At 48.8% G+C, this 23,351-nt stretch overlaps 3 protein-coding genes across 7 annotated transcripts in view; 2 read left to right on the forward strand and 1 right to left on the reverse strand.

Moving 5' to 3' along the window:
• Positions 1-2,840, forward strand: HDHD3 (haloacid dehalogenase like hydrolase domain containing 3). The gene has a single exon (XM_082198842.1). It carries the CDS (start codon positions 1,669-1,671, stop codon positions 2,389-2,391), a length of 723 nt encoding a protein of 240 aa, XP_082054968.1. The 5' UTR covers positions 1-1,668; the 3' UTR covers positions 2,392-2,840.
• On the reverse strand, positions 2,525-12,127 carry BSPRY (B-box and SPRY domain containing). 2 transcript variants are annotated; one of them, XM_082198725.1, is made up of 6 exons: positions 11,875-12,127; positions 11,322-11,420; positions 8,146-8,376; positions 6,215-6,237; positions 4,605-4,729; positions 2,525-4,453 (listed from the first exon to the last, which is right to left on the reverse strand). In XM_082198725.1, the coding sequence occupies exons 1-6, from the start codon at positions 12,094-12,096 to the stop codon at positions 3,933-3,935; spliced, it is 1,221 nt and encodes a 406-aa protein (XP_082054851.1). In that variant the 5' UTR covers positions 12,097-12,127; the 3' UTR covers positions 2,525-3,932. The 2 variants fall into 2 exon arrangements, with proteins under 2 accessions (XP_082054851.1, XP_082054850.1); XM_082198724.1 differs by having other exon boundaries at positions 6,215-6,240; positions 11,875-12,126.
• Positions 8,384-23,351, forward strand: part of WDR31 (WD repeat domain 31) — a 21,968-nt gene continuing 7,000 nt past the window's right edge. Inside the window, exons 1-7 of one of the 4 annotated variants that reach the window (XM_082198782.1) lie at positions 8,384-10,737; positions 14,772-14,854; positions 17,073-17,202; positions 19,074-19,148; positions 19,836-19,980; positions 20,067-20,167; positions 22,485-22,552. In XM_082198782.1, the coding sequence (XP_082054908.1) occupies positions 14,808-14,854; positions 17,073-17,202; positions 19,074-19,148; positions 19,836-19,980; positions 20,067-20,167; positions 22,485-22,552 (566 nt within the window). In that variant the 5' untranslated portion in view covers positions 8,384-10,737; positions 14,772-14,807. Of the gene's footprint in view, positions 10,738-12,228; positions 12,451-13,952; positions 14,855-17,072; positions 17,203-19,073; positions 19,149-19,835; positions 19,981-20,066; positions 20,168-22,484; positions 22,553-23,351 lie in introns of those variants that run through there. The other 3 variants (XM_082198780.1, XM_082198779.1, XM_082198781.1) reach the window with 3 other exon arrangements.

The following is a 23,351-nucleotide window of genomic DNA, read 5'->3' on the forward strand; positions in this document are numbered from 1 at the left end:
ACCTGCCCACCCTGTCCCCTCCAAGGGAGGTTGCTTCCTGGTGTGATACCCAGGAGAGGTAAGAGCAGGAATGCCCCTCTTGCCTAGCCACTAACTCATCCTGCCCATCCGTATGGATGAATGGATGAGGTGCTGAGAGCATGTTACATGCTGAGAAGCTTTGTAAGCCACTTTGAGAGCCTCTTGGGGCTCTGAAGCAGAATATAACAAGCATTCCAGATAACGCCCTTTAATCCTAGATAAGGGTGGAGAGAGAATTATCCACTCCAAGAGCAAAGCCAGAGAGCTAAATGACCCCAGCCAGCACTTTCTGCTTTGAGGTTTCCAGAGAAGGGTGGCAGGCATGAAACCAACTGCCCACTCGCCCCCAGCCAGGGTGGGCAATGACTTCTTATCCTGCACCCCCACCACGGGAAGAGCACAACCTGAAAGGGATCCTGGCAGTGCCCAGAGGGTGAGGGGAGCTGGCCTGGGTGGTTCCTTGTGCAACATCACCCTTTGTGTTCATGTTGGAAGGCCAGCCAAACCATGCCCACACCCAGTTCCACCTCTGCTGTGCCCCATCTGGCTCTCACCTTCCTGCCCAACTGGTTCTGCTGCCTTTTTCTACTCCTGCTGCCTCACAAGCAGGAAGAGGGGCAGTCAGGCACCAGGCAACCGGGGGGTGGGTGGGCACAGGTTGTGTGTGTGAGTCTCTTAAAGCAGGGGGAATGGGCAGCAGAAAAAAGAAAGGGATCTGCTGGTAGAGTTTTGTTTGGCAGCGGATCTGCAATTGTGGGTTTCTGGACACACACCTGAACTCATTTTTTTAACCTTGCAAATATCAAGTATCCTTCCGCCACCCCCACCCCGTCCAGCCGCTGGCCATATCTAGGAGTGCATTTTTGTCTGAAAGGCTCGTGAGCTCGATTCTGGCACCAAAAGCAAATTCTCAGGCTGAGAACGTGCTGAATTTTAGGTGGGTCTCTCCCACTCCCCACCTCACCCTGCCTGGCCATTTCTTGAAGAGTGTCTTTCAGATGCTCCTCGTAAAGGTCTGATCAGGGTACGCAGCCAAAGTTATGTTCCTGCCCTCTCTGCTTTCATTGTTTCAGGCTTTTGTAACTTCACTAGTGTTTCATCAGTTGGTGATTTATTTCTTTTTTAAGCGTGGGCCATGTTGGAAGCCTTTGCAGAAAAGCACAATGAAAACAGTTGAAAGCACTCAAAAGTCTCCCTCCTTCAGCCGCTGCTTTACAGTAAATCATCTGCGACCGTCCGGGATTAGTCATTAACCTGTTGCTAATTCTGCCTCCTGAAAGCACGCTGGTCAAAGGTGGCCGCTCTCATTTTCATTCTCCGGCCTTGGACGTCCGAGCAGCAAGTCCACCCCTCCAAGTGAAAGTCCCCCTTGCAGGGCAGCCGGATTGGCAGGTGACAAGAATTTCCTGCCGGAAAAAGGGCCTCCTCTGCCAGAGCTTGGAGACAGAAACCAGTTTGCAGACCTGCCAGGACAGAGCTTGCAAGGTCATACTGGCTGTAGACTGCTGGGTTTTCCTCTCGAGACCTTGCTTGCGCTGGGGGGCCATGAACTAAACTGCGCCAGTCAAGATTTTGCCCGTCACAAGATGTGTTGATGCCTAGTTCCCCTCTCTCGTTCCCCTCTCTTTCTAGGCTAGCGCTGACACCATGCTGAAGCTTCGGCTCTTGACGTGGGACGTGAAGGACACCCTCCTTCGCCTCCGTGTCCCCGTGGGCGAGAGCTACTCTGCTGAGGCCCGGGCCTGTGGCGTCCAGGTGCAGGCCGAAGCCCTCACCCAGTCTTTCCGCCAAGCCTACAGGGCCCAAAGCCTGCATTTCCCCAACTATGGCTCAGACAGAGGCCTCAGCTCCAAGCAGTGGTGGATGGATGTTGTCATGGAGACATTCCGGCTCTCCGGTGTCCACAGCGAGGAGGTTGTCCGGCCCATTGCAGAGAAACTCTATCGGGATTACAGCAGCGCCCGCAACTGGGAGTTGCTCCCGGGTGCCAGGGACACTCTAAAGCAGTGCCAGAGGATGGGGGTCCCCATGGCCGTCATCTCCAACTTTGACCAGAGACTGCAGGAAGTGCTGACCCGCTGCGGCCTCCGCCAGCACTTCGACTTTGTCCTGACCTCGGAAGAAGTGGGGTTTGCCAAGCCAGACAAGCGGATTTTCCTGGAGGCGCTCCGCATCGCAGGGGTGTCTCCTCAGCTGGCAGCTCACGTGGGGGACGACTATGTGAACGACTACAAGGCAGCGAGGGAGGCAGGGATGCACAGTTTTCTGTATAAATCAGGTTGCCAGCCTCTCGAGAAGGATGCGGAAGTGCCCAATGCCCACATCCTACCATCACTGATGCACCTCCCGTCCCTTATAGAGAAGGGCTAAGAGGAGGAGTTTTGTCAGGGTTCAGCTAAATCACACCTGGTGTCCCTCCTAGACTGTAGCACTTCAGTTGGCAGGTGGAAGGTGAGAGAGGTAGGAAACATTTTATGTTCTTGTACATTAAAAATAGTAATAATTAAATTAATAATCTAATTTAATTTTTAAAATAAATAAAAAGCAAGGAGGTAGCAGGATTGGGGAGAAAGATCCTGGGCCCGCCCCTTGACACCCATGAGTTATTTATGCATGTAATTACTTTTGAGTCCGTTTGTGGCCCAAAAAGGGACCTCTCCCAAGTTTAAAAACTTGAACTTAAATTATTTAGCACAATTTCATAACAAACAGAAAATAAAACGTCCCTGTCTTAAATGCCTAAAGTATTTGGTTGGTTATTTATATACTTTTGTTTGTATGTGCCTTTTAAAAATAAATAAAAATGCTGTTAGAATGCATATCCTTGTGCCCCTGTTATATAGCCTTGGGAACAAATGAAATGTGCAAGTGGAGGCCAGGCTGCTTTTTAGAAGGCAGCCTATTTCTGTTATGTGATGCAGTAGAGAAAGACTGATGGATGCTTTAGTTGTGATTCTTGCATTGCTGGGGGTTGGACTAGATGACCGTTGGGGTCCATTTCAAATTCTACCCTTCTGTTACAGTATTCTAGGATCTCCCATTTTATTGCCCTGTGCTGTGTGTCTGCCACAGTCTGGCAGAAAAACAGGAATCCAATGCAACATTCTGCATGGTTCAGCTTCCGGAGAATAACACATTTTAGGAGGAAAAACAAGTTTCTACCCCTCATGGTCACAAAGGTATGCTAGAAAGTATGTGGGAAGAGAACAGGCTTGCCAAAATCACCGAACGTGCTGGTGTCGGTTGGAGGAAGACTGAATGAGATTCTTAGCAAACTGGACTGAGGTTCCCAGCAAAAATGCAGGGGGAAATGTGCAAAACGGTAACTTTAAATTATGCAGTTTTAAATTCACAATTCTAGTATTTAAACAGTAGCTTTACATTCATAATTATAACATTCAGTGATGACAAAAAAGCAGCAACATGCTCCATCCATTGTGTAATTTGCACAGGTTGCAGAATTCTGTTTTCCTAGTCAGATAATTTTTTTTAATCGCCGGCTCTGTCCCTTTCCCCTCAGGGACTAGTACAGTACAATTGTCTTTTCTGACTGGACTTATGGTGACACAGTGCTAAGGCTAAATAACAGTGAGAATAGCCATCTTGGAACAGGTAGAATGTCCCTCCCAAGCCAAGCCTTTCAACCCTTGTCACTGACTCCGTCATGGCCTCCTCTGGTAAGATACTTAGCTGCAAACTGCAGCTCCCATCTGCTCTGAACGCAGAGCCAGAGACAGCCCGTGAGTTGCCCCAGAGCAAAGCCCTCTCGCTTCCTGGCATAAGTTGGCATCGTCCTGCCAGAACCACAGTGCTCATCTTGCTGGAAAATAAGGTGATCCAGCCCCGCTCAGCTTTAGGAAATAACAACAACCTTGGTGAACATAACTGCAGCCTTGCGGTGTTGGCTCTCCTCACATCAGAGAGAGGCTCTGATCTGCCACGGCCAAGGCTGGGTAGATGGGGCCGGCGAAGGCTTCGTGGTGCATGTGCAGAATGGCGCAGGAATCCGGGTCAAAAAACAGCACCTCTCCAGCATCCAAGTCCACCAAGACTCCAATCTCAGCCGGGCACTTGAGCATCTCCACTGCCTGGTGTTGGCCCTTGTGGGAAAACTGGAACTCGCTGCCGTAGCGGGAGAAAACCCAGGAGGAAGCGTTGCAACCGAGGCGAGCTTCGGGCCCAGCCCCCTTGCGCTCCAGGGAGCCATAGGAGATGCCCAGCTTGTAAGCACCGCTTTTGGCCACCCGGACTCTCCAGGCATGGACACCCGAACAGAACGATTCTTCGGCCAAGGCGTTGGGCCAGTGGTCAAACCGCGCCGGGCCACCGGGGTCGGGCCTGCTGTTTTTCTTGGGGCTGAAGGTCAGCGTTCTCTTGTCCTCCGAGAGCTGCAAGAGGGGGCTGACTGTTTTCTCATCCACGTGGACTTCATCTGTTCTGGGTGGAGAAACAAACCGGTCACCACACACTCGGCAGAAAGGTGTTGAGAACATAGCCGACTGAAAGGCAGCAAAAGCAAAACTAGAAGGCAGGTGGAGGTGGCCTGGATAATGACCCCCACCCCACAAGGGAAAGACACTGACCTGAGGCCCGACAGAGAACAGCTAAGGCCCATAGCCGGCTCACTAATGGACTCTGAAGGCACCATGGGTTAAAGTCCAGCTTTTCTGACTCCTGGGGCTTCAGGATTCCTTCAGCTTCCTCTGTCCTAAACCAACACAACAGAAGCAACTGGGGTCAGTTTTAACGTACCACTTTTCAATTCATTCCCAGTAAAATACACTGTTACGTACGATATATATCAGTATCCTTAGCTCTTTAGGGTACAGTGGTACCTCGGGTTATATACGCTTCAGGTTACATACACTTCAGGTTACAGACTCTGCTAACCCAGAAATGGTACCTCGGGTTAAGAACTTTGCTTCAGGGTGAGAACAGAAATCGTGCTCCGGCGGCGCGGCAGCAGCAGGAGGCCTCATTAGCTAAAGTGGTGCTTCAGGTTAAGAACAGTTTCAGGCTAAGCACAGACCTTTGGAATGAATTAAGTATTTAACCTGAGGTACCACTGTATTTATTTTTATTTTATTTATTAAATTTGTAGACTGCCTTCTACCCATAGATCTCAGGGTGGTTCACATCATATACTGTAATTACAATATAAAAAACACAAAACACATGATAAAAATAAGAACAGAAAGGAGGCAAACAATAGCTTTCCCACCAGGCCTGTGGACAAAAGCCTTGCCCAAAGGAGTAGAACAGAAAGAAACACAAACTTGCACAGACACACTGGAAGGAGGCAATGAGGAATGTCCTTTTAATAGCACAAAATACATTTAGAGCATTTTAAAAAAACACATCAGAAGCAGAAAGCCCACTAGGGAGGCAGCTGACCCACTGTGTAGGAAGGAAATTAAAGGGCTGACAGAGAAGGATATTGAGATAGCAGAAAGGCAAAGAGATGCAAGAGAGGACATCCTAGACAAATTAAAAACAAATAAATCATTCAATCTAGACAGATTCCATCTGAAGAGTTCTTAAACAACTCAGAGTGTGAAACTGCTGTTGAGCCTAACAATATAAAACATTTAAAGATATCAAAAAAAAGTGCAGGCCAGTTGATACCAGTTCTGGTATCATTATCAGCGGCAGCATTAGGAAGCATAGGGAAGAACAGGTCTTGCTGAAGGTAAATCAGCATGGCTTCTGCACAAGTAAGTCCTGTCTGACTCCCCTTTAGAGTTATTTCAGAGTGTTGGTGGGAATCTAGACAGCGGTATCAAAACCACCAGAGGGGCCTGAGCAAACAGCTGTCCTGAAACAGGAGGACAGTTCTTACATCTCGGCAGTTAGTTAAAGAACAAGAAGCAGAAAGTAGGAATAAAAGGCCAGTTACAGGAAACCAGTAAAAGGGCCTTCTCAGTAGTGGTGTCTGCCCAGCAGAATGCCTTCCCATCAGATGTCAATAAGATAAATAACTATATGGATTTTAGAAGGCATCTGAAGGTACTCCTGTACAGGGAAGTTTTTAATGGTTGACGTTTTATTGTGATGTTAATATTTCGTTGAGATTGGATGGAGCCCCTTTGGTCAGGCTCCTCAGGCCTGTTGCCATGTTCCTATGCTCCTGTTTATTGTTTTTTTTTTGAGGTGGGGGGAGGTAGAAGTAGGAATCAAAGATGTCTTCACTCACCTCTCAAAGATTTCCTCCTCTGCCTGCTAGAAACAAAGAGAGAGAGAGAAAGTTACCAAAAAGACCTCTACAAAAACAGAAAATTACCACTGCTAAATAGATGGAGGTCCATTTGACGCCATGGATGGGAACCCCAGGGAAAGAGTGGAATGGGGCCCTGGCTCAGCTCTAGGATCCCTGCAGTGAAAGGGGGGGCTCAAGTTGAGGGTGGGCAGGGGAAAGAGCCTCCTTGGCCTGAGAGACCCTAGAGAAGGGCTACCAGACAGAGCCCACCTGACTGAGTTCAACAGACACAAAGCCTGGACTGGTACAGTCAAACCTCGGTTGTTGAACTTAATCCATTCTGGAAGCCTGTTTGGCTTCCGAAATGTTCAGCAACCGAGGCGCGGCTTCTGATTGGTTGCAGGAGCTTCCTGCACTCAAGTGGAAGCCACATTGCATGTTCGGCTTCCAAAAAACGTTCAAAAAGTGGAGCGTTTACGTCTGAGTTTTCGGCATTCGGGAGTCGAAACGTTCCAAAACGGAGGGCTTTGGGAGCCGAGGTTTGACTGTACAAAGTAGCTTCCGCTAAACTGAAGCATGGCACAAAATAAATTTATTTTGTGATTATACTGTTAGTTGTGATTATGTTAAAAATGATGTAAAACTCAATAAAAAATGTTTTTTTTTAAAAAAACTGAAGCATGGCAGCTTTTTAATTTTTTAAGAAAAGCCCAAGATGATGACATTTTTGCTTTATTTTTAGCTCTTGCAATTTGACCACAATCTCAAGACGAGTTTCAATATAAGCAGGCAGGAAGCCAGAGACTGATTACGATTGCCCTTTCCTTAACCACAGATGACTTCACTTCTTCCACCCACCCTGCCCACTTTTCCCATAGCCAGACTGGGGGGCTGCCCTGCCAACCTCAGCCTGTCCGCCAGCCCCTGCCTGCCTGTCTTCTTTCTCCCATCCAGTCTAGCAGTGGGTGGCAGGGGCCCCTGCCTGCCAGCTCCCTTCTCTGCCTTTGTGCTGATTCTTTGGACCTCAGCAGGGAACAGAAGGATGGAGGGGAGGGGGCAAAACTAGAACGAGCTGGCTCCTCCTCCTCCTCGCTCTGGCTCCGCCCACTGTGGGGCTCCCTGCTTTCTGCCCTTCCATTTCTGTCAGGCGTCAGCCACCACTGGCCTTAGCTATGGTTGGCCATCATGCCGTGCTAACCATGGATAAGGTGAAGCAGGGCTTGCTCTTAACCAAGGTCTAGAACCAGATTTTAAAAGCACTTCACAGCCAACCTTGGTTCATGTGGATATGGTAGGTGGGCTAAGTACAGCCAACTGAAGCTGCCATGGGGGAAATCACATACAACCGACCCAGGGTATGTGTGTGTGTCACCCTTCAGTTTCATCCTACTCCCATAGCCTGAAATCACTGTCAGAAACTATTTTGGTCTCCCCCCCCCCTCGATCTTCATGCTTTATCTTTTTGTAAACTGCTTTGAGGTTGTTTTTGCAATCATTTTATTTATGAAATAAACCAAATAAACAAAAAAGCGGAAGGGATTTTTTGATGGGCATCCAAGGTTTAACTCTATCGCTGTTGAAATCTTCTCTGGGGAAATATTTATTTTTGGAGGTATGCATTTGTTAAGCTCTTTCACCTTTTATAATTCAACGCAATCTTTAAAATAAAGAAACAGGCTTTAAAATTGATTTCTGCTTTGATACTGCATTTTTAAGGGCATGCTTGTGTAATTGTCATTTTGTTGGAGCTTCCCAAAATTCGTGAGTTGCTTGTACCTCTCGACTATGAGCCAAAGAATGGAGGATAAACATTTATATCTCTGTCCATTTCACAGCTCGCCATAAGTGAGAGATAAACCCATAAACCGATCACATGCGAACTGCAAGATGAGGATGATCCTCACTTGGAACCAATCGCCAATGCTTACCACCAGGCCACCATCATCTGTGCTGGTGATCATGGTCACCATGTAAGTCCGGAGGGCGTCCAGTTTCCGTAGTGATTCATTCCAGTGGACCTGCTGGGTGAGGATGTTCTGGTGGGCACGCTCCTCCTCTGAGTGGGCCACATCCAGCAGCCGCTGCTCCTCGCTCTCACACACACTCCTCACAAGGTTCAGGCGCTGGATCAGGACCTCTCGGGCACTGCTGGCCACAGTCTGAGAAAGGAGGACAAGGTGAAATGGGAAGCTGCACAACACAAGGATGGGACACCAGCCCACCCAAGCCCTGTGTGGGGAACAGCACTACAATTCCCATCATCACCAATCATAGAATTGTCGCATTGTAAGGGACCAAGCGGGTCATCTAGTCCAACCCCATGCAATGTAGTAATCTTTGGCCCAATGTAGGACTTGAACCCACAACCCTGAGATTAACTGCCTCATGCTCTACTGACTGAGCTGTACCAGGTCTTTTCTTTGGACTGGGTCTTTCCCAACCACCTGCTTTCTGACACCCCACTTTTAAACTGGAGATGCCATGGGGATGGGGTCTGGGAAATGTCTGCATGTTAAGCCAGACAGACTTTCTCATGGACCAAAATGGGCTGGAGAGCGTCAGGGCAGAGCTCCCCGAAACGAAACTTCCCACAAGGGAGTCATAGGCCACAAAGGCTGTGGTTATGCAGAGACAATGGGCTGCAGGAACTTCTTTCCTTTTCGTAAGCCTGCCGGTGGTTCACTGACACATTTCAAACATGCAGAAGAAGATGAGCCCTGCCTTTGTTCACTGCTAAGGGCTGGCACACTCATGAGGCAAGGTGGGGCGGCCACCTCAGGCGGCAAGATCCACAGGGGCAGCAGATTTTTAAAAATTAATATCAAGTATCTTTGTACCAAAAAGCTACTGTATTTTTAGCCCGATAAGACGCACTTTTCCCCTCCTAAAAAGGGGAAATGTGTGTGCATCTTAGGGGGCGAATGCAGGTGGGAGGCTCTGCTCAGCGCTCCCTTTAAAGAGCCGCGTGGAGTGTGTGTGTGGCTCTTGGGGGCTTTTCCCCGAGGAGGGAGAAGGGCATGCTCTTTAAAGGGAGCGTGGCTCTTGGGGGAGCCTTAGCCGCACTCTGCCTCTCCCGGGCAGGGAATGAAGGCTCCCCTTGACTGGAAGAGGCTGCGCGCGGCTATCCCATAAGCCAGGACAGCTAGCGGGATCGCTGCGCAGCGGTCCCGCTTGCTGTCCTGGCTTCTAGGATTCAGAATTATTTTTTTCTTGTTTTCCTCTTCCAAAAACTAGGTGCGTTTTATGGTCTGGTGCGTCTTATAGAGCGAAAAATATGGTAATCTAAATAAAAACACAGACCAGAAAAGGAGAGAGAGAAACAGACAGGTAGACAGAGAAAGGAGAAAGGAGAAAGGAGAAAGGGAAAGGGGAGGGAAAGGCCTGGGGAAAAGAAAAAAAGAGAACTTCCGAATCTTCATCTGTCATCTATATATGAAAAATATCCAACATATCCACTCCAAGATTACACCCAACAAATCCACTTTCTACAATCCAACCTTACTAGTCTTCAAAACCATATATCATCAGCTCTTTTTCATGCAAAAAGTCTGTAAGATGTTTTGAGTCTTTAGTAAATGTTGACAAGGACTTTTCTCTGATAAAAAAATTGTAGACTTCGCCATCTCAGCTAAATCCAGTAATTTTAGCAACCACTCCTCCATGGTTCATGACGTAGAACTTCACTCCCCTTTTCTTCTCTGGTGGGGGGGGGGCGTCATTTTGCGGTTCGCCTCAGGGGCCATAAAATGTCTTGGTCCAGCCCTGCTGCTAAGGATTCCTGCATTTGCTCTCGAGCTTAAGCACCAAGCAAGGTCCACAAGGACAGCAAGGGGAATCCCTCCAACCAGCTTTGGCTGGGTGACACCCCCACCCCCAAAATGGGACAAGGAGCCTCCCACAGATTCCTGTTTGAGGGCGGAAAGCTGCCAACTCTTTGGACTTCACCTGCTTCATTGTCTCCAGGCTGTGGCAGAAATCAAACATAAATTCCTGCCCCACATATACCCTGAATCATCTGGTCCCCATGCCAGAGGCAGGTTTCATCCCCTAAGACACAGTTACAGGGTAGGAGGGGGCTCCCTAAGAAGAGACCCCCCCCTCAACTCTCCAAGTCCCACCTGTTAACCAAGGTTAGGGACAGGTTGAATCTGCCTGAGACGGTTGCTACCTTTTTCCTGGCAGGGCTGCCAAGCCTTTTAACAGCTGCACCACATTAAATAATAATTCCAATAATATCCAAGACTATGTCTCAAGGCAACTCATTGACATTTAAAACAGTGCGCGCGCACACACACACACACCGCCACACACGCAGAGGGAGAAAATGGGTTTTAAAACAAACTCAGTACAAACACATGAGACAGAGAGACTGTTTCGTCCAGCAGGAAAAGCCAGTTGGAGCGAAAATATCTCCCATGGTTTCCGGAAAGCGCAGAGAGCTGGCGTATCTCAACAGGAATGCTGTTTCACAGAACGGGACAGCTACACCGAAAGCGCTACTCTGAGTCACTGTACAACAGGTAACTGGAGTTTTTTTTTTTTGGGGGGGGACAGACGAACTTGAAGAAGGAACTTTCTCACAGATCACCTGTATTTCAAGTATCCTCATCCTTACCTGTATAGGGCCTGTTAGCACCAAAGCCTTCAACGTGTCCTGATTGATAGCCAGTGCAGACCTCACAAATAAGGGTCATAGCTTGCCAGAATATCCAACACATGGAACAATCCAGCAGGTGCAGTTCGCAGACGGAAATCCAACAGGCAGAGGGTCAAGCTAGACCTAGTGTATTTCTGCCTGTTCGGCGGTTGCGAAATGCACAAGAGCCCCACCAGATTGCACCTGCAAAAAATGGCTCCTGGACCAGAGGGGGATATCACACAGCAGCCTCTGCCAACCTTGGGTCCTCCGATGTTGCTGGACTACAACCCACATCATCCCTGATCTAGCTCACTGCTGCCTGTGGATGATGGAGGCTGTAGTCCAGGAATATCTGGGAACTCCAAGTTGGGGGAGGCTGTTATGGATGGGGCAGGAGACCCCAAAGTTATGTGCACTAGGGGGTTAATAATTCAGCTGCAAATTCTCCCCAGACCACATTATTACCACAACACGCTTCTTCTTCTCTGGCAACACCTCTGTGGCAAATTTGGCAATTGTGGCACTCTGGAGCTGAAGCTTTTCACACTCGTCCACTATTTTGTTCTGAAACAAATAATAAAAAAATGAGGAGGGGAAAAGTAGGGTGCTGAAATCTCCTCCCTCCCCATACACTGGTGCTTTCAGTGTGAAAGGGAATAAACTATGCCTCTGAGTATGGGCAGAGTGCATCCCCCGTCCAGCTCACCCCAAAACAGGACTGGGGAGTTCCAGGAAGGAGTTTCTTGGCTAACTTTACACTGGAAACCAGGCTGGCACCCGCTCTAAAATACAAAACTCCACCGGGGCTCAAAAATTCCCATTTGCTGACATTTGGGAGGTGGTGATGCAATGCAAAGGGAGTGCACTTTGCATATGCTCAGATGCACTCTTAATAATTCTACAAATACCCGGCAGGGAAATTCTACTGGGGATGTGTGTGGAGAGGGAGAGAGCTTTACCACATTACCCCTAATAGAGCCGCCCCGTCCCCAGCAGTGCCCTCCCCGTCGAGGCTCACCCTTCTCTCGGCTGCCTCCTCGGCCAACAGGCGCACCCGGTGGTCCCGGCAGCCGCCCTGGACGGGGCACTGGGCGCAGACGAGCCGCCTCTCGGTGCAACAGAACCAAGACAGGTCCAGGGCGTGCTCCGGGCAGACGCCTCCAGCTTGGGGGCGCCCCTCACTGGGGCTTGGGGTCTCCCCGAGGTGGCGGCGTTCCCCCGCTCCCGGCGCCTGAGCCATGGCGGAGAGGGAGGGAAGGACGGAGGGCGCGCCGGGCCAGGCACCTGCTGCGGCTGCGGCTCAGGTGGGCGGGCCGCGCCGTCGGAGCCTCCTTGCCCTGGGGACGCCCCGCCCGCAGCAGCAGCAAGCAGCAGCGACGGGGAGCGCCCCTTCCGCCTCCATCCGGCCAGAGCCTCCACGGGCAGGGGCAGTCTACCGGCGCAATATCCGCTTGCTGCTAAGGAGCTAGCTGGCTGTTCGACGGGTGCGGAGAGACGGCGGCGAGGGGCAGGAAGGCACCAAGCGGCTTGGCTCGACCCGGCAAAGCAGTTCCAAGGAATAGCGGCCACACTCCCGCCGGCTCGTGTGGCTCAGGTGCTGAACTGCCATGGGCTAGACTAGAACTCAGCCCCCGGAGTCGAGTTAGGACGGGAGGGGTTGGGGAAGCAGGCAGACTAACAAGAGGGGTCCGAGCATGTGCAAAGCGCCACCCGCTCTCTCCAGCGCTAGAACAAACCCTCCACTGTACACGTGCTGCGTGCATTTTGCTTTTGAGAAAATGGAACCTGCTCCAGTGGTTTAGGGAGGGGGAAATCTCCAGGAACGATGACCGAGGGTCTCTCTGAGCATGTGAAGAGTCTCCACCTCTCTCCCCTGCAAGTGTATCACCTACCAATTCGTTTATCTTAATGCAAGAACCGCTGCCTGTGTCTCAATATTATCCTGGGTTGAGGATCATCTCCCTGCTAATCCCAGTCAAAGCTCCTCACCAGGGAGGGAACCGCTCCGGAGACGGGGCTTTGGAACTGATTTTGTGCCACAGAAGCACTATTAATTAATGAATAGCCCTACTAGTACTACTACTACTAATACTACGATTTTATTATTGTTCCTGAGCATTTCACAGTGCCCTGACATTCATAAATTAAGCAGGCTAAACTTTCTCTGGCATGTGCCTCTGAGCATGGACAGAGTATGTTCCCCGTGTTATTACTGAGTAACCACAGGAGGCCTCTTTGAATTGGGCAGGAGAGATTTAATGGCTTTCAGGCTTGGGGGGCTTCCTAGGGGAACTTAGCCCCACCAATCTGCCCAGCCACACTTCTCAATTTAGACACTGACCCCTGGAAGCTCCAGGAGCCCCCAGCCAGACCACCCAGCTGCGAAGGTGGGAAACTCACCAGCGGGAAGGGTCTCTGCACCCAGCAGGGTGGGATGAGGGGCTGGACCAGAGCCAGGTGGGCTTAGCAGATCCGAAGGGGCCCCAGAAGCAACTTGAGTCCATGTAGCTTTTAAAAAAATAGGTCCGGTCGACCCAATTTGAGTCGCATGACTCAAATTGATTAATTTTGTGTGGTATCTCTTTTGACAGTCCTGAAGTTGTGGAGTCAATAGTCACAAGTGTTGTAATCCACACTGTGATCAACTCCCGCGCAGAAACCAATGTCCCCACTGTGGAACGACGTGTGGATCCAGAATTGGCCTCCACAGTCACTTAAGGACTCACTGTTAAAACCATGTTTATGGAAGACAATCTTATTCAGTGATTGCCAAAAAAGAAGTAGAAGTTGGCTGTTCTGCTGAAGAATGCCTAAATTCTTTCTGCGCATTGTCTCCACAAAATGACCTGGCAAGAAAGCTCTCAGGATGTGAATATGTTGCTCGAAAAACCAGAAAAATATTAATCACAGAATTGTAGAATGGTTTCGTTGGAAGGGACCCTGAGGGTCATCTAGCCAAATCCGCTGCAATGCAGGAACTTTTTGCCCAACATGGGGCTCAAACCCAATGCCCTGAGATGAAAAGTCTCATGCTTTACCGACAGAGCTATCATTCTGCAGACCGGATAGGAGTCAGTGCTTTCTTTGTCTCCTTAGCCAGGCATGGCGTGCCCCTGGGAGATCTGGAGTCTCCCCACTCTCTGCTGTATACCTGAAGGATCGTCTCCACCCACATCGTTCAGCCCGGACACTGAGGTCAGGCTCTGAGGGCCTTCTGGTGGTTCCCTCACTGCAAGAAGTGAGGTTACAGGGAACCAGGCAGAGGGCCTTCTTGGTACCTGCCCTGTGGAACGCCCTTCTACCAGATGTCAAAGAGAAAAATAACTACCAAACCTTTAGAAGACATCTGAAGGCAGCCTTGTTTAGGGAAGTTTTTAATGTTTGATGTTTTATCGCTTTATTATTGTTGTTGTTGTTGTTGTTGTTGTTGTTGTTGTTGTTATTAGTGCTGGGGAAACCCAGCCAGATGTGTGGGGTATGTATGTATGTATAAATAAATAAATAAATAAATATGATGGTGATAATGATGATGATGATGATGATGTGTCCCTTACCCGAGAAAACAGCACAGTCCTGAACCCATCAAGGGATAGGCATGAATGGTGGACCAGCCCTAAGCCAACTATAATGGATGTGATAGCTTTTCTATATATAATCCTTATTTTTAATTTTACATCAGCCTGTGTTTCCTGCTGATTTATAGCATTCCCCCCCCCCTAACAACAACAATGGAAGATAAGAGCAATGCTGTCACAGGTTTGGCATCTGCACCGGCATACTTCTGGAGCTAAGAGGCGGGAGGAGGCTGGGAAGGTGGCCAGCAGATGAGAGGGGCTTGATCAGAAGCTGCTGAGATGTGTGTAAACATAAGGCACTAAGTTCTTTCCTTTAATTCCTTCCCTGTCCTTCTGCCAGGCTAAGCGCTTTCGTCCGGCGAGTGCCTTTGAGATCATGGGGAAACTGCAGAGCAAAATTAGCCGAAACTCCTCCAAATGCAGGTAAGGGGTGGGTTGGGGGTGGGGAACCAAAGTGGTGATTTGGTGGGAGAGCATTTAGCTTTTGTGGATTTAGATGCTGGCTTTTCATCTCGCTCTTCTCCCAGCGGGGCAGCCTGGCATTTTGTCTCCTAGCAGCAATCCTGCGAGGTTTCCTGATGACAGAGGAAGAGGGCTGGCCAGGCACAGCTCGCTGGGTGGAGGAGCAGCTGCCTTGGGCATCCAGAGGGTCCCTGGTTCAATCCATGCCAGCACCTCCAGCTAAAAGGAGCAGCAGGCGGTGGGAAGGACCCTCCCCTTCCTGAGACCCCAAAGAGGCTTGGAGGAGCCAGTTCTCGCTGAGCCACTCTGGCGCTCTGAGCCAGGAGTTTCTTAATTAAAGGCGTCCTATGCAGGCAATGATTTTTTAAAGTGTCCACTTAGAAGGCTTGCTGGAAGAGGGAGCACAGAAAAGGCAAGAGAGACAGCGCCTGTCTGATTTATGCACTGTAGTGGGAGGGAGTTCCAAAGGGTCGCAGAAAGGATTACCTGGTGAGGTGGTATCTGCAGCAAGTCCTCTCTTGCAGAGCATAGTGACCGGTTGGTTGTAGCAAGGGGTGAGGTCATCTTTCAAGTCTCCTTAGCCCAGTGATTTAATTGGCAGCCAGTGCAATTCTTTTCAGTACCACCGTCGTAGCGCCAGGGCATTATTCTGTCCCGGTGAGCAGTTGAATCTCTGCACTTTGCATTTCTGGGACAACCTCAGCCCCGCACCAAACACATTGCAGCAGTCCAGCCTGAAGAATAACAGTGCATGGATGATCATGGTCAAGGCTATCCTGGTCCAGAAACAGACATAGCTGTCTTGCCAGCTGAAGCTGGTTGATAACAGAGGTCACTTGGCTCTCTAGCCACAGCGGTGGATCTCGGAGCACCTCCAGAATAGGAACTTGTTCCAGAAGCAGCGGAAGGTCCTTATCCAAAGCAGGCAATTGATTAGTTGTCTGGGCTCGGGAACCTGCTGATCCACAGTGCCTTTGTTTTGCCAGGATTCAGACTCAGAGGGCCTTCTTGGTAGTGGCGCCTGCCCTGTGGAATGCCCTCCCATCAGATGTCAAGGAAATAAGCAACTATCCTACTTTTAGAAGACATCTGAAGGCAGCCCTGTTTAGGGAAGTTTTTAATGTTTAGTGCTGTATTGTGTTTTTACTATTCGATTGGGGAAGTGGCTGGGGAAACCCAGCCAGATGGGCAGGGTATAAATAATAAATATTATTATTATTATTATCATCATCATCAAGAGGGCATCTCAGCTCTGACTCTCCAGCCTCCCCTCTCTTGGCACCCTCAATAGCTCTTCTCATTGACCACCTAGTCCTTCCCCTTATTAAGGTTTGCGTTCTCTCTCTCTCTCTCATCCTACCCCTCCCCATCCCTTTCTTCTTTAAATATAGCCTTTATTATTTGTAAGAATAATTTGGCATAACACTTGTTTAAAATATGGCATTAGGCTGTCTTCCCTTTTCTTTTTAATGTTTTTATTAAAAGATTTCCATGAGTATCAAAAATACATCCAGGGTCTCTTTTTTATTTCATTCCCTCCGTAGCCACCAAGTTTCTGGCTTGAACTTTGGACCCTCCTGGCCAGAACAGACTCTGAAACAGGAAACGACCTGAGTAGAACACAAAACAACGGAGCAGTTCCTGGCTCCATTTGGGGGGAAATCTTGGGGGAAAATCTTTGCCACAGTGGAAAGTGGTTGTTGCCATGGGGTGCAAGGGGGCTCCTTTACCATAAACCGGGATCTAGTGTTAAGGATGCGGGTGGTGCTGTGGGTTAAACCACAGAGCCTAGGACTTGCCGATCAGAAGGTTGGCGGTTCGAATCCCCGCTATGGGTTGAGGCCCCGCTGCTCGGTCCCTGCTCCTGCCAACCTAGCAGTTCGAAGGCACGTCAAAGTGCAAGTAGATAAATAGGCACCACTCCAGTGGGAAGGTAAAGGGCGTTTCCGTGCGCTGCTCTGGTTTGCCAGAAGCGGCTTAGTCATGCTGGCCACATGACCCAGAAGCTGTGCGCCGGTTCCCTTGGCTAATAAAGCGAGATGAGCGCCGCAACCGCAGAATCGGCCACGACTGGACCTAATGGTCAGGGGTCCCTTTACCTTTAGTGTTAAGGAAACCCAGGTGGGTTTCAGGGCCTCATATCATTCCTGGCTGTTTGTGTTTGCCTTCTCCTTTGCAGGGCTGACAGGTATGAGGAAGAGCCCCCTCCTGCCAAGGTGGTTCAGCAGCCGTGTCCTGCTCACTGTGGTGCTGTGGCTTCAGTGGCGTCCCTCACGACTGACCTGTGCGTGTCAGGCGGCAAAGACAAGGTAGCCCACAGGAGAGCAGCTAGCTGCAGCTGGCAGGAGTATCTCACTGGTCCCAAATGGAAGAGAGTGTGGGGACTTCTTGGGTCCATCTCTCTCTCCCCCAACCCCCTCCCCACAATCCTGTATCGCTGCCCCCCTGATTTTTAATGCCAGGTTCACGAAAGAAAAGCCCGGGCAGAACATCGCCTCCCTCTGTGGCCACTTTGCGGCCCCTGGTGGTCTTTCAAGATGGCTGCCTTTATGGGCAGGCAGCCCAGGGGAGCTGCTGGAGCACAGAGCTCAGCGGGCAGAATGCCATGGATGCTCCAAAGAGTCCACCTTCCTCTGGGAATCTGGAGCAACATTGAGGTCCATTTCTGAGGGCCTTCTGGTGATTCCCTCACTGCAGGAAGTGAAGTTACAGGTAGCCAGGCAGAGGGCCTTCTCAGTAGTGGCACCCTCCCTGTGGAATGCCCTCCTGTCAGATGCCAAGGAGATGAGTAACTATATAACCTTTAGAAGACATCTGAAGGCAGTCCTGTATAAGGAAGTTTTTAATATTTGATGTTTTATTGTGTTTTTAATATTTTGTTGGGAGTCGCTCAGAGTGGTTGGGACAACCCAAGTCAGATGAGCCGTGGCATATTATTATTATTATTACAGTGGTACCTCAGGTTAAGTACTTAATTCGTTCCGGAGGTCCGTTCTTAACCTGAAACTGTTCTTAACCTGAAGCACCACTTTAGCTAATGGGGCCTCCCACTGCTGCCGCACGGCCGGAACACAATTTCTGTTCTCATCCTGAAGCAAAGTTCTTAACCTGAAGCACTATTTCTGGGTTAGCGGAGTCTGTAACCTGAAGCGTATGTAACCTGAAGCGTGTGTAACCTGAGGTACCACTGTATTATTATTATTATTATTATTATTATTATTATTATTAACCGGCTTGGGTGGCTTTGTGTTAATGCTGGTGGCTCCGCTTCCTGTTTTTGTTTGAGGGGAAACTTGCTATTGTGGTGCAACTGCTATGCATGTGAACGACTGAGATATGATACATGCATACAGGTTTATTGTCCGTTGGCCAGAAATGGAGCATATAAGCAAATAGTGCTGCAAACTCAATTTAAAAATGAGGCCTCTGAAAAGCTGAACCAGTTCCCTGTCTAGTTCTGGCTGAGATATATGGAGTCGCAGACAAGCTCAGTTTTGATAGGCCCTTCCAGTTTAAAATTGTGCTCCGTTCCCACTCTATATTTTAACGCAAAGTTTTCCCATCAGTGGAACGCCACATCCAGACCCATTACCTTTAAAGGTAAAGGTAAAGGGACCCCTGACCATTAGGTCCAGTCGTGACCGACTCTGGGGTTGCGGCGCTCATCTCGCTTTATTGGCCGAGGGAGCCAGCATACAGCTTCCGGGTCATGTGGCTAGCATGACTAAGCAGCTTCAGAGCAGCACACGGAAACGCCGTTTACCTTCCCACCGGAGCGGTACCTATTTATCTACTTGCACTTTGACATGCTTTCGAACTGCTAGGTTGGCAGGAGCAGGGACTGAACAACAGGAGCTCACCCCGTCGCAGGGATTCGAACCGCCGACCTTCTGATCGGCAAGTCCTAGGCTCAGTGGTTTAACCCACAGCACCACCTGTGTCTCATCAGTGGAACACCACATCCAGACCCATTACCTTTAAAGCACTCCTATTCCACCTCAACAGCCATGGGGTCTGTAGCTTGTTGCAGGTTCCGAGAGTTGTTTTGAGACTTTTCGCGGAGCTTCCGTTCCCAGCGCCCTTAACAAACTGCCGTTCCCGGGAATCATTGCGTAGGTGGTTATTTCTGCAGAGATCTGAAATATTGCATGAAAGCTTTTCCCACATGCTCTTTCTCCAGACTGTTGTTGTGTACAACTGGCGTCGTGGCACCCTGGTCAGGAGGTTCCTAGGTCATGAGCGAGAAGTTACTAAGGTAAACGCCAGATTTTGGCTGCAAAAATGTTTTCTTTCTGCTCTTCCCCTGGCAAGCATAGACAACAGAGACCAGGACCCCATCATGTACCATCAAGCGCTAAGCGACATAAAACCTTAAGAAGGGAACGGGACACCTGGGAGGGTGTGAGAAGGCGGCTGCTTTGTGTGCAAAAGGCGCTAGGTTCAGTTTCCAGTTGAAAGGCTCTCACAGAAATAAACAACTATCTGACTTTTAGCAGACATCCGAAAGCAGCCCTGTATAGGGCTTTACTGTGTTTTACTGTGGATTTATAATTGTTGCATGCCACCCAGGATGACTGGGGCAACCTAGTCAGATGGGCAGCATATAAATCATTATTTATTTTTATTTTATTTATATAATATTTGTATACAGCCCTATACCTGTAGAGCTCAGGGCGGTTCACAACATGAAATTACAATATACAAAACACAAACTGCATAAGAAAAATAAAAACAAAGACAACCCAATAATCCATCATCATCATCATCGTCATGGGGTGACAGCCCTCTCCCTTTTTCTGCCAGAGACCTGGGAGTGTGGCCACTGCCAGTTAGAGTAGGCAGTGATAGGTGGAAAAACAGTGAGGCAGCTTCTGTGTTTTTTGAACAACCTGTGTGGAAAAGGATGGTTGTCTGAATCCACTTCTCTTCTGTTCTGCCCCAGGTGACCTGCCTCCCAGCCTCCAACTGGTTCTTCAGCGCTTCCCGCGATAAGACAGTGCTGATGTGGGGGTTCCAGGGGGGCTCTGGGGCAGTCCAGGGCTTCTCAGGGCATGACCTGGTGGTCACTGGTTTGGCTGTCAGCCCAGGTGAGGCAGTGACTCCTGCTGGAGTAAGAAGTCTGTGTCTGGATTGCTGATGGGTTTCTTCACAGACTCTCTCTTTCCTTGTTTAGTTTTCCAACAGCTTTGCACAGGCTCCCGTGACAACACTGTCTGCACCTGGGACCTAGAGACAGGGGACTGTTTGCACAGAGCATCCATTTCCAGGAATCTGGTAAGGGCCAGAAGACCTTGGAAGGGAGAAGTCCTACTATTTATTACAGATGCCAAAGGTACAAATCCCTCGCCCAGTTTTAAGTGACCTCTTAACCATTTATAGCTAAGTGGAACTTCCGTGTGTGTGTGTGTGTGTGTGTGTGTGTGCAGAAATGGAGTTCAGTTTATACTAAGGTTACCAGATTTTTTTCAAAGAATCTGGGGACACTCTTTTTTTAAAAAAAGAGAGAAAAAAGTTATTTTTAAAATGTTTTTTTTAAAAAAAATATTAAGAAGTACCGGTAATAGCTTTTCTGTGGTCTCCACTGTCACACGGTCTTCCTCTGGGCCCTGGCCTGCTCTCTTGGAGTGCTAGCCCTCCCAGTGCTCTCCTACCTCTCCTCCTAAGCGGCAGTGGTGCTGCAAGGTCAGGGCTCCCCTCTTTTTTTCCCTTCCTCTCTCTCTCTCTCTCTCTCTCTCTCTCTCTCTTCCTTCTCCTTCTCCTTTTCTCCTTCTCCCTGCGTCGGCTCCGGGGTTTTCCTGGCCCCGGAGCACCACTGGGCAGTTGGCCGGGTGCTCTTGCTCCCGACTGAATTTGGGTCACGGGGGTGTGTGTGTCAGTGGTTCCCCCAGTTGACGCGCCGGGTGTCCCCAGTTCCCGCTTGGCAGTGGCAGTCTCAGCAGCCCGGAGCCAGCCTAGTAGCGCAGTTGGCTCTGGCTGGCTTCAGGAGCTGCTCACTGCCATGGCGCCCGCCATTTTGCCTTGCTGGAAGTCCCCATATGATGTGTCTTGTTCCGTTGAACCAATCACGCAACATTCATTCCCTACTAATAAATCTACAACATTTAAAATATAAATCCAGGGTCATTAAATGAAATCCGGGGACATTCTGGGGACAAATTTTGTCTGGGGACAGATATGTAAATCCAGGGACTTTCCCTAGGAAATGGGGACATCTGGTAACCATAGTTTATAATGAAAATAAAATACCTGCACCAAATGAAGGAAACGGTGAAGTTGGTATATGAAGTCCTTCCTATAATTTTGAAGGAAATGTAACCAATCCACTTTAAATTATTTAATTGCAATGTTTCAGCAGCCACCAATTTTTTAAAGGAAAGGTGTGGAGTGTTTATTCCTTTATTGTAAATAGAGCCTTGTACTGTCTGCCCACTGAATGCAACGGAGCTTACTCTCAGGTAACTGGGTAAAGACTAGGCAGCCTTATACTGCAATCCAAATCATTTTTGCTCAGAGCTCAGTCCCACTGAGTTCAATAGGATTTACTCCTTGGTATGTTCCTGATCATTCTCACAGTTTCTTCTTCTTCTTTATTATTATTATTATTATTATTATTATTATTATTATTATTATTATTTCCCACCTTTTCCCCTGACAGGGACTCAAGGCAGCTTACAGTTAAAAAAATAATTTCATTCTATTTATCTTTGGAAGGCGTTGTACACAATCCCTTCCCTCACACATTATTTCTATACAACAGTCCTGTGAGATAGGTTTGGTGGAAAGGTTGTAATTGGCTCAAGGTGACCGATGTAGATGTGTATATGACATCTATGTGTGCGGCGAGATCAAACGCCGGAGAAACTTCCTGATGTAGAATAGGGTGTCCCTATTTTCATCAGAGACATGTTGGAGCTTATGATGTTTATTCCCTGTTTTGGGCTTTCTTACATACGTCTGACTGGCTTTTGTCAGAAAGTGGTCTGGATGAAAGCTTGGTCCCATTTCATGTGGGCTTCTCTGAAATTCTAAGGGCATTCTGAGCTGTGCTGATATTGCTGAGACCGCAAACTAGGTTGTTTTAAAAACAATAGATGCTCGTGAAATCCTCTGCTTTCCGTAATTTAACCTTGAAGGAGTAGGCTTTGGAACTTGGTTATCACTCTTCACTCCACACACTGATATGGGCCTGCCTTTTTCCCCCAGGGGAGATTATTTTGTTTTGGGTTCAAGAAGCTGTACCTCTCTGTTTGATTTTTAATTTTGTTGTTATTATTTTTTAATACGATTTTCATAATGTATTATAATAAAGAAAAACAAACCAATCTAAACAGAAACAAAGGAGGGAGAGAGAGGGGGAGAGAGGGAGGGAGGGCGAGATGAAAGAAAGAAAGAAAGAAAGAAAACAAAGTCCTCTTTCACGTGTAAATCTTAACTTGTCCCACACAGAGAAAGGTGATTCCTCCCAGCTCTCACCTGGGAACTTCCCTTTCTTCTTCCATCCTGGGAGATTTTCCCTTCCCTGCCTCTCACACAGGGGGACCGCTTTCTGATATGGCTAGATGAGCTGCCCATTAATTGTTCTCTCCCACAGGTAACTCATCTGTGCTGGGTTCCCGGAGAGCCATATATAGTCCAAGCATCAGAGGATAAAACAATTAGGTATGTGAGCGCATGGGAGTGGAGACCAAATTGTGCACAAATCCAGCATTTCTGGCTCTGAACCCAACTTTCTGAAAATTTTGCTTTTGAAATTTGAGCTGCGGGGTTCATCGGCACAGGAGCCCTTGGAGCTGGTGGGTGTAGCAGACCTTGCAGTTCTTGCCAAAACTCGTGCTGGGGGGGGGCGGCTTTCCCTGTGTACACCTGGTGGGGCTAAGCTTTCCTCTGTAGCAGAGCTGAGCCCCAGGACTACCACAAGATGTAGTGATGGAAACAGTTTATTTGCTGCAGTGGAATACAGACAAATAAAAAACATCTTTATAGCTGAACTTCTCCCCATCCAAAAGCTTTTTTTATCTGTAAGGTAAAGGGTAAAGGGACCCCTGACCATTAGGTCCAGTCATGACCGACTCTGGGGTTGTGGCGCTCATCTCGCTTTATTGGCCGAGGGAGCCGGCGTACAGCTTCCGGGTCATATGGCCAGCATGACTAAGCTGCTTCTGGCAAACCAGAGCAGCACACGGAAACGCCGTTTACCTTCCTGCCAGAGCGGTACCTATTTATCTACTTGCACTCTGACGTGCTTTTGAACTGCTAGGTTGGCAGGAGCAGGGACCGAGCAATGGGAGCTCACCCTGTTGCGGGGATTCGAACCGCCAGCCTTCTGATCGGCAAGTCCTAGGCTCTGTGGTTTAACCCACAGCGCCACCCGCATCCCTTTTTTTACCTTTAGCGGTTAAAATCTGTTTTGATTTTTTAAATATGTTTATGTTTGTAATTAGCAAAATATTCTCTGTGT

This window comes from Podarcis vaucheri (assembly GCF_965113315.1).
Source record: "Podarcis vaucheri genome assembly, chromosome: 14".
Classification (NCBI taxonomy): Eukaryota; Metazoa; Chordata; class Lepidosauria; order Squamata; family Lacertidae; genus Podarcis; species Podarcis vaucheri.

Bases quoted from the DNA above. Each gene is read 5' to 3' on its own strand.
- BSPRY (XM_082198724.1), bottom strand. From the start codon at position 12,096: ATGGCTCAGGCGCCGGGAGCGGGGGAACGCCGCCACCTCGGGGAGACC. The intron at 6,241-8,145 runs GTAAGCATTGGC...CTTTGTTTCTAG, and splicing joins CAGATGATGGTGGCCTGGTG to CAGGCAGAGGAGGAAATCTT. The intron at 4,730-6,214 runs GTGAGTGAAGAC...GTGTTGGTTTAG, and splicing joins GAGGAGGAAATCTTTGAGAG to GACAGAGGAAGCTGAAGGAA.
- HDHD3 (XM_082198842.1), top strand. From the start codon at position 1,669: ATGCTGAAGCTTCGGCTCTTGACGTGGGACGTGAAGGACACCCTCCTT.